Below are 13956 nucleotides of genomic sequence, written 5' to 3'. Positions count from 1 at the left end.
GGAGTGCAGTCTCCTAGCCAAAATTACAGTTATATAGCTGGTCTTCGTTCACAGTCCTATAGTGCCATAGCATCATGTGACTAGTAGAACATATCAACTTTTTCATGAAAAAATGACTGGAAAATAACATTTCAGTTTTTTATATTCAATATATGCAAATAAATTAAATGGGTGTACTTAGTGTCCATAAAATCCATTTAGAAGAAAAAAATTACATGAAAGACATATATAAAAATGTGACACTGGTGTATACATGACGAACACATGATTTGTAGCTATTAATATTCTTATGTTTGCAAGTATGTGTGGATTTAGATTGTGTCTAGAAATACATGTCATGAGGAAATGCTATACCCCTCTGTGATGAGAATGTACAATTCTATATAATGTATTCTCTTTTTCATAATTTGTTTATTGAGCTCTCATTTTGTACCCTAGGAGTGGGTAACATTTTGACATGCTAGAAAAAGTTATAAGTGAAGCTATGTGTATAGTTCAGTGGTAGAACACTTTCCTAGCATATGTGGAAGTGTACATTCAGTTCTTTGCAGGAGAGACACACAGAGATTGACAGACAGACACTCGACACCTATTCATGAGGAGAGAATTAACAGGCAGCCGTCTCATTCCTTTAACAAGAGCTGGCCCACACTGACTATCTTAGGAATAGGCAAACAAGGACAAACCCCTCATCATGTTCTATGCCTGTGCTTGCAGGGATTATACTGTTGAAGATTTAAGCATCTTGGCATAATAAGATTTAAGATTTTTCTAAGGCGACATTAGCTTTATGACGAAGCAAAGATCACAATCAACTAGACACAGTGTCCCTGTGATAAGCATGTCCTACAAAGTAATTAGTGTTGTTGGACTCGTTTGCAGCTCATTGCTGTGTTTGATGAACAAGAGCCACTCCAGAAGATTGAGAGCCCCAGTGGAAACCCTGTGGATCGGCAGAGCCCAGACGCTTTCGAGACAGAAGTGGCTGCTCAACTGGCTGCATTCAAACCAGTCGGTGGGGAAATCGTAGTAACCCCTTCTGCCCTGAAGTTAGGTAGGTGGATTTTGCTCATGACACCGTCCACTTGGTTGCAAGTTGCATCAACTCACTAACTTTCTTCTCTGTGAAACTTATCATATTAGTATTGTTCATTATTAAAACAACTGGTCTGTCCTCTCTCTTGAGTTATTTTTCTATGGCTCTCCACTGCTGCTGGTGCTCAGGGAAGGAGATGCAGTTTTTTTTTCTTGAACTCAGAGTGACTCCTAGTTGCTTGTCCTTGAAGAATCACACAGGGAGTCACACTGTGAGTAATGAGGTTTGCCTATATCCTAAAATCACCACGGTTGTGAAGTTCATCGCTTGGGAAAAGCTAGAGGTAACCAAGGAATCCACACTAGAAATAAGGTTCCTTTTCTCTCTTAGGCCTCCTGTTTTTCTCACTATATATATATATCTTAGACGTTGGAGGAAACAGTTGGGGAGTTTGTTTTGGAATTTGAAATTGCCTGCTGATTTATTTCAAAAAGGAGCAGTTTACCTAGTGGTTTTGCTCAGAATTCTTTTTCTTAATATTAATTTTGAAGGTATAGAAATTAAAAAATAAGCATTCTTCTAAAGTTTCTGTTAAGTACTACTCTAATATATCTGTTTTTGTTGCTACTTCTTGGAGATAAGTTTAGGTCAGTCTAATAGAGTGTTATTTTTGACAGCCCACTAATGTTTAAAGTCAATGTTATTTGTTTTGATTGTGAACACAACATTATGGGTCTGTTCTAGTACTGGCTAGAATTTAATTAGATTTAATTCCCAGGTGGAAGGACAGACATAGTCCCTACTTCTCAAAAGGAAACTGCTTTTTGTTTCTTTTTTTAAGAATATTAATTTTTTATTTTGCAAGTTTTTTATTATTTATTTTTATTTTTAAACTTAAATTTAAATTAGAAACAAGGTTGCTTCACATGTCAATTCCAGGTCCCTCTCCTTTTCCCTCCCCTCCTCCCACACCGTCCCACCAACTCCTCCAATATCCCCTCATTTCCCCAGGGAGGGTGAGGCCCTCCATGGGGGTGTCCATAGACTGTCATTTCATCCAGGGCAGGGCCTAGACCCTCCCCTGGGAGTCCAGGGTGAGAGTGCATCTCTCATTGTTGGATGGGTGCCCAAAGAAAGAATATGCACTTAAAATTGTGAATGCTTGGCTGGTAAGAAGGTTAGGCTGATTAAGACACTTGCTGTAAATCATGATGGTCATATGTCTATCCCTGCAACTCACAAGGTAGAAAGAGAGAACCAAGTCCTTCAGCTGCCCACTGACTTCCATAGCTTCCACAGTAAACCTTGGAATGCATACACGAGCATTCTCTCTCTCTCTCTCTCTCTCTCTGTATATATTTAAATTGTAAAAATTATACATAGCAACTTGAAATTCAGTATTTACTATTGCCCACAATCATGGTACATGCCTTTTAATCTTAGGACTCAGGAGTCAGAGGCAGGCAGATTAAGGCCAGTCTGGTCTACATAGTGAGTTCCAGAGCAACCAAGGCTACATAGTGAGATGCTGTCACAAGAGAAAATAAAATAAAATAAAATCACTGTTAAATTTATTCTATATATGAGCAAACCAAATAACCCTGTTTTGTCTCAATTTTCTTGAAAAGCATCTGTAGTATCCCTTTCAGAACAAACCAAATGGGAATTAATGACCTACAGCCTTTCTAATTTTCCTGCATATTTTGGAACCAAGCTAACAAAACAGTCTGCTAGAACATAGATGGCGAAGGGCTGGTTGGTGGCTGCTTCTCTTCTGGAGCCAGGCTTGTGGCTTCAGCAACCTTGCAGCCCCATCATTCATTTGCATAATGGATGCCTTTTTATCCATTATGCAAATGGTATGAGAGGAAAATTAGGCAATAAGGGAAGACGAAAGGAGAAAATTGCTCTTGCTTGTTTTAATATTCTATTTATAAGCAAGTGCTATGGGCTTCAAAAGGCTGAGACACATGGTATCGCTGCCTCTGGAACTTGTTCTCACCTTTCTCTTATGAGCTTTTCAGGAAGTAAAGTTTGCTTTTCTTCTGCTCTTTCATGACTTCTTTTGTTAGATCATCTGATCAAAATAGTGATATTGAATCTGAGAAGAACCAACTCAAAATCTCTTCCTTTCAAAATAGATTTTATTTCTATTTTTAAATGATTTATTATTTTTGTGTGTATGAATGTATGTATGCATATGTGTGTATGTACATGCACATGTATGTGGATTACATGAAAGTCTAAAACAGAATGGTCAGTTTCTTAAAGCTGTAGGTACAAGCAGTTGTGAACCACTAGACATGGATGTTGGACACCAAACTCAGGTCCACTGCAGTATTCTCTTAACCACTGAATTATCTCTTCAACCCCTCTTTCTTTGAGACTGATTTTGTGTGTAAGAGAAAGAGATGGGAACAGAAAATAATGTCTATTAAGTAGGACATAAATAAACTTTACTGAATGACTTCAGCCCTTACACCTTTATTGGTCCTTGCTTTTTTAATGTTAGCTAGTCATGTTTTAATATTCTGTTTTTCAAAAGATGAGAAGTTTAGTAGCACATCCAAATCACATTTTGATGAGTTGTCAAAGCCAGGATATAAACTCTTGTTGGCTCAAGAGTTAGGGACCATTTCACTGCACAATTTCTGAGACAATTTTTATAGAATAAGCTATTGATAAAACTTTCCTGGAGTTTCTTTGCAAATGTAAACCAAAGCCCAGAAAGGGATAAACATCTAGACTCACGCGTCCATTTCATTAGTAAAGTATAGGAAATGATGACAGGAGCTAGCATTCATGTTTCTTGTTTCTGTAACAAAGCCACTGACTAGAGTACCAGGTAGGTGGTCACAGTGAATTTATTATACTTAGGAATCAGAGGATGCTGAATACATGAAATTTGTTTTCTCCTTTGTTATTTTCATTCAAGACTGCACCCCAGCTATTGGGTGGTACCACCCACAGTCAGAGTAGGTCTTCCCTCCTCAGTTAAATGAGGTGGCAGAGAAGATCATAGAAGTACATAGCTTCTGAATTAGAGCAACTTAGGCAAGATGATTGTCTTTGTAATACTTTCTTTTACACATGGAAAACCTCTGGGTTTTAGTCTGGTAGATAAAGTTAAATAAATGCATAACAGATCCAGTTCTGTGTCTTTGCATGCTGTTTCACTATTAGTGTTCTCACAACAGAGATGGTCATATACTGCATTAGGATGAAACTGGCTTGGCAATACATATTTATGGCTCTTCCGGGGGCGTGGCCTTGGTGTGTTATGAGTCACACCTCAAGCTGCTGCTTATGTCAGCATAGGGAGGGGTGTCCGAAGAGGAACAGCTCTTCTGTTCCCTCAGCTCATCATGAAGGATGCTTCGACATGAAGGATGCCATACACTGAGCCTTAGGCCTTCATGGCCTGTTGCCATGTAGCTTTGTGACTGATCACCTTTCATGGTTGCTTAACCTACCCACAGCCACCAACAGCCATCTACCTATTAGTCATTTCTTTGAAATGTTAATGGCCTTATATTAAAATCTTGCTCACATTCCTCTAAAATCAGGAACAAAACAAGGCAACAAGGCTGTCCACTCTCTCCATACCTTTTCAACATGGTACTTGAAGTTCTAGCTATTGCCATACGACAACAAAGGGGGATCAAGGGGATACAAATTGGGAAGGAAGAGGTCAAACTTTCACTGTTTGCAGACGATATGATAGTTTACATCAATGACCCAAAGAACTCTACCAGGGAACTCTTATAGCTGATTAACACCTTCAGAAAAGTGGCAGGCTACAAGATCAACTCAAGAAAATCAGTAGCCCTATTATATACAGATGATAAAAGGGCTGAAAAAGAAATCAGAGAAACATCACCCTTTACAATTGCTACAAACAACATAAAATACCTTGGGGTAACGCTAACCAAACAAGTGAAAGACCTGTATCGCAAGAACTTTGAATCTTTAAAGAAAGAAATTAAAGAAGCCCTCAGAAAATGGAAAGATCTCCCATGCTCTTGGATAGGTAGGTTCAATGTAGTAAAAATGGCAATCTTGCCAAAAGCAATCTACAGATTCAATGCAATCCCCATTAAAATCCCAGCACAATTCTTCACAGACTTTGAAAGAACAATAATCAATTTTGTATGGAAAAACAAAAGACCCAGGATAGCCAAAACAACCCTGTTCAACAAGGCAACGTCCGGAGGCATCACCATCCCTGACCTCAAGCTCTATTATAGAGCTATAGTCCTGAAAACAGCTTGGTATTGGCATAAAAATAGACAGGTAGACCAATGGAATCGAATTGAAAACCCGGGTATTAACCCACACATGCACGAACATCTGATCTTTGACAAAGAAGCTAAAAAATATACAATGGAATAAAGAAAGCATCTTCAACAAATGGTGCTGGCATAACTGGAGACTGGCATGTAGAAAAATGCGGATCGATCCATGTTTATCGCCATGCACAAAACTTAAGTCCAAATGGATCAAAGACCTCAACATAAATCCAGCTACACTGAACCTCTTAGAAGAGAAAGTGGGTGGTACCCTTGAACGAATTGGTACAGGAGACAGCTTCCTGAACATAACACCAGTAGCACAGACAGTGAGGTCAACAATTAATAAATGGGACCTACTGAAACTGAGAAGCTTCTGTAAGGCAAAGGACACAGTCAGCAAGACAAAAAGGCAGCCCACAGAATGGGAAAAAATATTCACTAATCCCACATCTGACAGAGGGTTGATCTCCAAAATTTACAAAGAACTCAAGAAGCAAGTCTCCAAAACATCAAAGGATCCAATTAAAAAGTGGGCTGCAGAACTAAATAGAGAGTTTTCAATAGAGGCTGAGAGGCACTTGAGAAAGTGCTCAACATCCTTAGCCATCCGGGAAATGCAAATCAAAACAACTCTCAGATACCATCTCACTCCTGTCAGAATGGCTAAAATCAAAAACACCAATGACAATTTATGCTGGAGAGGATGTGGTGAAAGGGGGACACTCCTCCATTGCTGGTGGGAGTGCCAACTGGTTCAGCCACTTTGGAAATCAGTATGGAGATTCCTCAGAAAAATGGGAATAAACCTACCACAAGACCCAGCAACTCCACTCTTAGGCATATATCCAAAAGATGCCCATTCATATAACAAAGATGTCTGTTCCACTATGTTCATAGCAGCTTTATTTGTAATAGTCAGAACTTGGAAGCAACCTAGATGTCCCTCACCCGAAGAGTGGATAGAGAAAATGTGGTACATCTACACAATGGAGTACTATTCAGCAGAAAAAAATAATGCAATCATGAGATTCACAGGCAAATGGATGACACTAGAAGAAACCATCCTGAGTGAGGTAACCCAGTCACAAAAAGAGAAACATGGCATGTACTCTCTCATATATGGATTTTAGACATAGATCTGAGGAGTGCCAGCCTACAATCCTATGGCCAGAGAGTCTGGGAAACAGAAACTTCATTTAGTGGCTGATCAAAGAAGAGGCAGACTCCCTCGGTTAAGTACCGAGCTGAACTCAAGAAAGCCAGTAACAGAGAGGGAAGACTGATGATCAAAGGGATTAAGACTGGGCTGGTTTAACCCCCAGAAACAGCTGACCAGACAAAGGTTAACTCTTGAATCCCAGGCATCAGCCTGGGAATCCAGCATGGGACTGATCAAGACCCCCCTGAATCTGGGTGTCAGTGAGGAGGCCTAGGTAATCTATTGAGCCTTGGGCAGCAGATCAGTACCCATCCCAAGTATACACACCGACTTTGGACTCCCATAGAACAATGTGAGGTGCACTCTCACCCCGAACTCTTGGGGAAGGGTCTAGGCCCTGCCCTATATGAAATGACAGACTATGGACACCCCATGTAGGGCCTCACCTTCCCTGGGGGAATAAGGGGATAACGGGGGGGGTTGGGGGGAGGGCACGGGAGGAGGGGAGGGAAAGGGAGAGGGACCTGGAACTGACTTGTGAAGCAACCTTGTTTCTTATCTAAATTTAAACTGGAAAATAAAATTTAAAAAAATATTTAAAAAAATAATAAAATAAAAAAAATAAAATCTTGCTCACTTTTTCTGACTCTCTCTTCATCTCTGTTTACCTGATAAGCTCACATGTGCTATTTCTGTCAAATCTTAAATGCTGTCTTTCCGTAAAACTGTGTCTAAATCTTTAAGGCAGTGTTATATACAAATATACAGCAGGTAACTTCCAATTATCCATTAAATAAGAATATTTCCAACTTAAAAAAGCTTGCAATTCCATGTCTTAAAAACTGAATGTGTACTTGTATATTTATATTTAATTTTCAAGCTAAGCTTTAAATCAAGGGGCAATAACATGATTCCAACCCCATTTATCTAAATTATTTCTACCATGAATTTTCTAGTAGATTTTCTGATGACTAAGTGACTGGCCCAGACTTATTAATTGGCTGTTGTCCTTTATTATACATCCTAGAAATCGCTAACACAACAATCTAAGAAATCTGTTGACTGGAGCAGCAGATAGAATTGTGAAGAGATATATTCATGAAATCCACATGGACCTTGAAGTTACCTTGCTCAAGAGTTTTCCCCATCCCCTCTACAGTCCTTTAGTACTTCTAAATGCATTTCAGTGATTTGACAAGCATTTAGTCCTAGTTAACAGTAAGATTGTTGGTTGCTCACATTCTGGATACTATTACACTCTTGCTCCATCTCTGAACAAGTATGGTAGGTATAACTAGCAGGTTAAATAGCAGATCATGCTCACAGGAATGGAGTCTAGTTGTTTCATAGAAGTCCCATAGCAAGGATGCTCACCTTTACTCTAAGGAATTATACACTGCTGGAACAAATTTTATAAATATAGCTACATAGGGCTCCAGAATTAGCAATTGTCTAGGTGATTGACACTGTTTTACAAATGAATATGTGAAAGCTTCAAATTGTTGTGTGCTCTGATGCTGAATGACTAGTTGGCTAAAACTGCAATTAGAACCTGCTACTTTGGTTCTCTAGCCTCATGCCCCTTCATTTACATGGCAGTTTTGATGAATTGTATATTTCAATCATCCATGGCCTTTAAATAGGAGATTCAATAATAATAATAACATTTCATATCCTTTTGGAATTGAGATAAACTATAAAATCAATATGCTAGAAGAATCCCTACAATACGTTTTCTATAATATGGATATCTCTGTACCTTTTGCTGATATTTCAGTGTCTAAATATAGGGTCATACTGGGAGGTTTTACTCTGAAGAATAAGAGTCCTCTACCTTTCCCATGACTATCCCACGTGTTGCATTTTTGATCCTCTCTCTGTTCTCCAAAATGCATTATGAAGCAATCACCCAAGGTTAACATAATTCTTGTCACTCAAGAACAAGTGAAATGGAGCTGGTCCAAGTCCCTGAAGTTTTTATTCTGGAGTCCCAATATGCGCCCTAAGGCATGTAGCTTGGCTCTATGAGGATTGCATCTTTCCACACAAAAAGTTGAGGCTCCACCTGTATTAAAGTGAAGATTCAGAATGAAGTCACACAGATAACTCCTTATTATGTTTCCATCATCCACAGCCTTCTCATCTATAAACCAAGCCTTTGTTTTGCTCCTGTGGGCTGTGACTGTCTCAGGGATATTTTGCTAATAACTAGCTGAGTTTGAATCCAGCTCTATGCCCCTTTCAATTTCCATCTCATGACCCCAATTAATTAGGAGTTTTATTTTGTGCCTTCTAATAATTTTCTCAGTACTTGATTGAAATTTGTAATTTTGGGTTCAAGCATACATGAGAAGAGATTCCTTTAGTTATAATTATTTTAGCGATGCAATTTAAACAGTGTTTCAGGATTAAAAGGACTTTGGATTAGCTGTTGGCACGCCTGTGATCTGTTTCCTGGATGTAAGTCTAGCTGATTAAAGTTGGTTGCTGCGGTGATATTATTCTTATTCTATCTGTGTTAAACTTTGAAGATGGGGTACTTTCTGTTGCAAGTTAGTCTTGTTCCTGAGACCTGAGAGGTGCCTCGGATGCTTTATCGTTTCCACGTGTGTTGTGCTGCTTCAAAACAGAAATGGAAATTATGATTGTATGTTTGCTATGATAGAATTATTTTCAAAACACTCCTTTCTGTCTTCTTTATTTTCCTTTAGTAGTTCTCAGAAAACATTGTATAGCCCTACATTATTGTTCGAATCACTACCATTTTCTGTCTGAATTTGAATAATTCAGGGCATAAAGGCAACATATGGGAACATTTTTCTCAGTTCTTAAGGAAACCAAATCCCTTTATGGCCCTGATCTCGGGAAAACACAATGAAGAACGAAGCTTATTCCTTTAATTAGACTGTAGTGTGTAAGTAGCTGTTGTGCCCATAATGTGAGTTTAAGTCTTGGCATCTGATCCTAGACAAACACACTCACACCACACACATAGCAGAACTAAAGCTCACGGTTGGCTTGTGTTCCTGATGGAGTCTTTGAATTCCCACTACAAAGCACTTAAGCCTGTGAGGGCTCCTGGTTGCTAGAAACTTTCTCCCGAGGGCTAGAAATGCAGAGTTAAAATTACCCCAGAATTTGCCTGGGTGAATCCATAAGTCATAATTTGGTCATTGAGTTTCATCCTATTTGTTTCTTTTGAGGCTGATTATTCAAAAGTTAGCAGCTATAGAATAGCTTTTCTTTCTTTTCTTTTTTCTTCCCTGGGAGCCTGGTATTTTTCCCCTGTGCAGGCTAGATGAATGATGCTGTAATTAGCTATGGTGACCTTGCTAGGCTATCATCCATCAGTCATGGTCACATAGTCAACAAAATGTGTGCTGTTTTCTGGTATGATGGTAACTAAATCAGGACTAGGGAGGTGACAGCCTGTCTAACTTATTCTGGGCACCATTCTTCTTTTGCTATTGTTATTTCTGTTTTTGTTTTCAGAGTAGGTGAAATGTTGCCGTGGGGGGTGGAAATAACAAGTTATTCACTAAATATCTAAAATGTATGTAGGAAAACTAGTCAACGAAAGAATGAAATCAACACTAAGGCATCTTAATCCTACAAAATATTAAACACTAATTATTGCATGGTAGTAATTTATGTTTATATTCAGCTAATTACAAAGTTGAATATATTGAATATGGCTTATACTTTGAATATGGAATTTAAAATATTAGAAATATTGTGTCTCTTGTAGAGAAATAGTGGGTGTGTTCAGACTTCTGCCCAAGCTTAGTCATATCTGTTTAGAAATTTAACAAGGTGATGTTTGCATAAAAAGCCTTTATTCTTATAAATGGATTTAAATAATATATTATTTGTGAAATGATGTAATGGTGCACTTTGGGAAAAATGTATGACTACCATTTTAATTTCACTTTTTGTCTACTTTATATTCATTTTGTCTTTATTTTAGTTTCATTTCAGTTTTCATTTTTTTCTGACCTATTTTAGCTATCCTTTGTCTATTTTCTTTAATTTTGTACAATATACCCAATGCTTTAATTAAATACCAAAAGGATACTAAGTTTATTAAACCATAAATGGAAAATTATTAGGATAGGGTTTACATTTAGCCAAAAATGAAAGAGAATACAAAAACAACAACTTTTATTCTTGGTGTCTTCTAGCTGTATTTTCTAAGTTGATTATGTGACCTCTAAAAAAACAGAGTTTGCCGTCTCCCCTTTGGCCTCTTACCAGTGCTGGACCCACACTGAGCCGGAGCCTGCAGATCCTCTAATAAACAAACAGAATGAAAGGTCACCTTTCCTACTGTTCACTTGATATGAGACCCCTGGGTTTTTAAGCCTCTTTTGCAGATTGCTTTTAATAGTAGGGGCAGTGAAACCACATTTGCAGAGGCCTGGTCCCTAAGTAGTGGAAATCCCCTCAGTGGTGCTGTCTTATTCAGCTTTGTGGTGTTCCCTGGACCGGTGACAGAAGTGATTTGTGATTTGTATTTTTAAAAAGAATAAATAAGAAAGGAAATATACACCTGCAACTGCCTCACTTCCCTTTGTCACGACCCCCCCAGTCTCCTCTCTTGAGACCAGGACTTCAGCCGTCTGCTCTATTCTAGATAGCATGAGATATCCAAGACCATGCAGGTGGAGTAGTCCTTTGCTTGGTGAACCTGTGTTTAGCTTGTCAATTACAATATGCTGTCAGAGTAACTTACTAAATAGAATTTACCTGCATCAAGCATTTCTTAAGGATATGACCAAGATTTTTAAACATAACTCCTGTAGATATGTATATATTTGTAATTTTCTCATTACCCTAGCAAAGTATCATAATATCATAATCTTCCTGATTTTCTCCTCTCATTTGTATTTGAGCAATCTTGCTGAAAATCTGGTATATGATAAAGCTTTTGTGCTGACATTATAAAAACAAGGTTCAGTCATTAGTATTTTTCCCATACTCACACACAAGTGTGTGTGCGTGTGTGTGTGTGTGTGTGTGTTTGTGCATACTCGAACACGTATGCCCAGATGTGCAATTCTTTTTTCCTTTCTGCCAAGATGGGCAAAGATAAAAATAACCCACTAATTTAATTATTTACAGAAAATCCATCTTAGGGACAAGTCACTCAGAGTTGGACACGCTTTCATGACTGGCCCAGGACTTGTTCATTTGCTTTGTGTGATAAAGCTATATAATGAATTCTGCTTCAGTATATACACATTTGTTTATTTCCTTTCATGTCCTACTAGAAATTTTTCTGAAATGCTGATTTGGCCCAATGAAAGGAAGAAATTCTGAGATAGCTTGATCTGTTCGTACTCCTATCCACAGCAACAAGAATGAAGACCTTTGCTGAGCCATGGCTGTATAAGGGCACCTACCTCTCTCTTTTGTTACCCTTCTGATGATGCGTAGATAAAAGGCAGGACCTCCTAGCCGTCACCACCAAATGTCGTCAGTTTGTCTTTGGAACCACACATCCATACTGTGATTTATAAAACAGTGACTCTCAATCTGTTTAGGCATTGACTTAATGAGATCATTATACTAACTATCAGAAAATACAAATATCTTTCAAAAATGTCAGGATAAATTCTGCTTACCAATCTGTGTGACTGTCAGGTGATGTGAATTCTTTAGACTCCTCTACAGATGAGAGAAATCTAGGACTTTGTTTCCATGTATAAAATTCAAGGAAAGAAAAGATGTGGTGCATCTTATTTTCTTTATTTTATATAGACTGCTTAGCTATGGTTACTTAATTCAGATGATCAACGAAACGGAATAAGCATTTTGTGTTACCCCAACTCATACAAAATTATAATTGCCTTCAGGCTCATATATAATGTTGCCTAAAAGAAGCTGTTACTTTAATATTCATGCTTCTAAAAGTGGTGTGGAGAAATGGTGTCCCTATGTATATTTTTACATAACATGTCCTTAAAAAACAAAGTAGTGTAGCTGTACCAAGCTGGACAGTTTTGCCGTTATCTGCTGCTGTAAAACTATGACGATCAATTAAACCTCGCTTGTGTTTGTAAAATAAATAGACTTTCTACCCCAGAGATATAAATGCATGAGGCAAACGCCTTCCTTTAGTCACAGTTGAGGAATAATGTCCTTTGACCTCATGCCTTTGGTTTGGTGTTACAGTCAACTGCCCCTGTAGTCGGGGGTTTGGTGTCTGCACAGCCAACATTTGCTCTTTGGGGAAGGCTGGGATGAAGAATGTAAGTATGGAAATCAGTATATCCATGTCCGTGCTTTTAAAAAAATGGTGGCATGGCTGTCACTGGCTTCAGTTAATCAATAATTATTTATTGATGTCTCAGTAGATGAAAAGCATTATGCAAGGCTACCAGAGGAATATAAAATAACACAAGTCATGAACTCCTTCCCAAGCAGCTCGCAATCTCTTTGACAGAAAATAAATTACTGTGTGATTCTCTTAACTTGGTTACGATTCCACTTTTGTAAGTTGCTGCTGTTGGGATAGAGAGGCTAAAATTACCAAACCTCACACTTGACAAAGACTTTGCCTTGCAAGCTAGTTCAGGTACTCACAAGCTCCTCAAATTCCTGCCATTAGTTATGTGCCTTGTCTCCAAACAGCTTGTTTAATTGTTTGTCTTTTATTTTACTCTCAGCTTCTAGTGAGGTGATGGGTAGGAAAACAAATTTTCAGTCTCTGTGTGGTTCTTGCCTTCCAGTTTGGACAGTGGGTGACCTTAAAGCAATTAAAAACTACTTAGATCTTAAATCTTCCCTCTATAGCCAATAATGTCCTCTGCTGCCTGAGGAGCTCTCCCAGGACTTAATGGATTGATGGATCACTATCTCCCTGTCCACATATCCATCCATCCTTCTTCCTGAAGGTAGATACTCCAGGCAATTTTTTGTTTGTTTGCTTTTCAAGACAGGGTTTCTATGTAGCTTTGGAGCCTGTCCTGGAAATCACTCTGTAGAGCAGGTTGGTGTTGAACTCTGCCTCCTGAGCACTGTCATGAAAGGCATGTGCCCCACGGCCTGACACAAAGGTGCTGCTGTGCTGGTGAACTCACCAGCTACACTCTCCATAAGATTTGCCTGTGTCTGAACAGAAAGAAGTCTGAGACCCACTCTTTGCTTCCTTCTCACTGGGGATACCCAAATTACTAGCTGAGTTTTTCCTCTCCAATGCTTTATGATACCTCACCCTAATTTCTTTGTGGGACGCAGACATATTTAAGTAAATTCCTTCCTGTTCCCCTCTTCTTCTGACTCGAAGCATCTTCTCTGGTATAGGTTTTATATTACAGTAAATGTGATTGCCTGTTGTCTAAAACTCGTTTCATTTGGAGGTAAAGAGAAGCAACATAGAGGATGAAAAGAGTAAGTTTTGGTCACTTTTCTGATGTCCAAAACAATCATCACGTTCAAGAATTTATCAAGAATGAGAGAGACAGCTC

The 13956-nt window shown here is 38.6% G+C and overlaps 1 protein-coding gene across 2 annotated transcripts in view; it reads left to right on the top strand.

Moving 5' to 3' along the window:
* Positions 1-13956, top strand: part of Pard3b (par-3 family cell polarity regulator beta) — a 953942-nt gene that overhangs the window by 347227 nt on the left and 592759 nt on the right. For both annotated transcript variants that reach the window (XM_013113796.3, XM_005070579.4), the window contains exon 3: positions 883-1054. In XM_013113796.3, coding sequence (XP_012969250.1) covers positions 883-1054 — 172 coding nt within the window. The remainder of the gene's footprint in view (positions 1-882; positions 1055-13956) is intronic.

The sequence above is a fragment of the Mesocricetus auratus genome, unplaced genomic scaffold (genome assembly GCF_017639785.1).
Source record: "Mesocricetus auratus isolate SY011 unplaced genomic scaffold, BCM_Maur_2.0 Super-Scaffold_100010, whole genome shotgun sequence".
NCBI lineage: Eukaryota > Metazoa > Chordata > Mammalia > Rodentia > Cricetidae > Mesocricetus > Mesocricetus auratus.
This window is presented reverse-complemented; position numbering and strand designations above follow the sequence as displayed.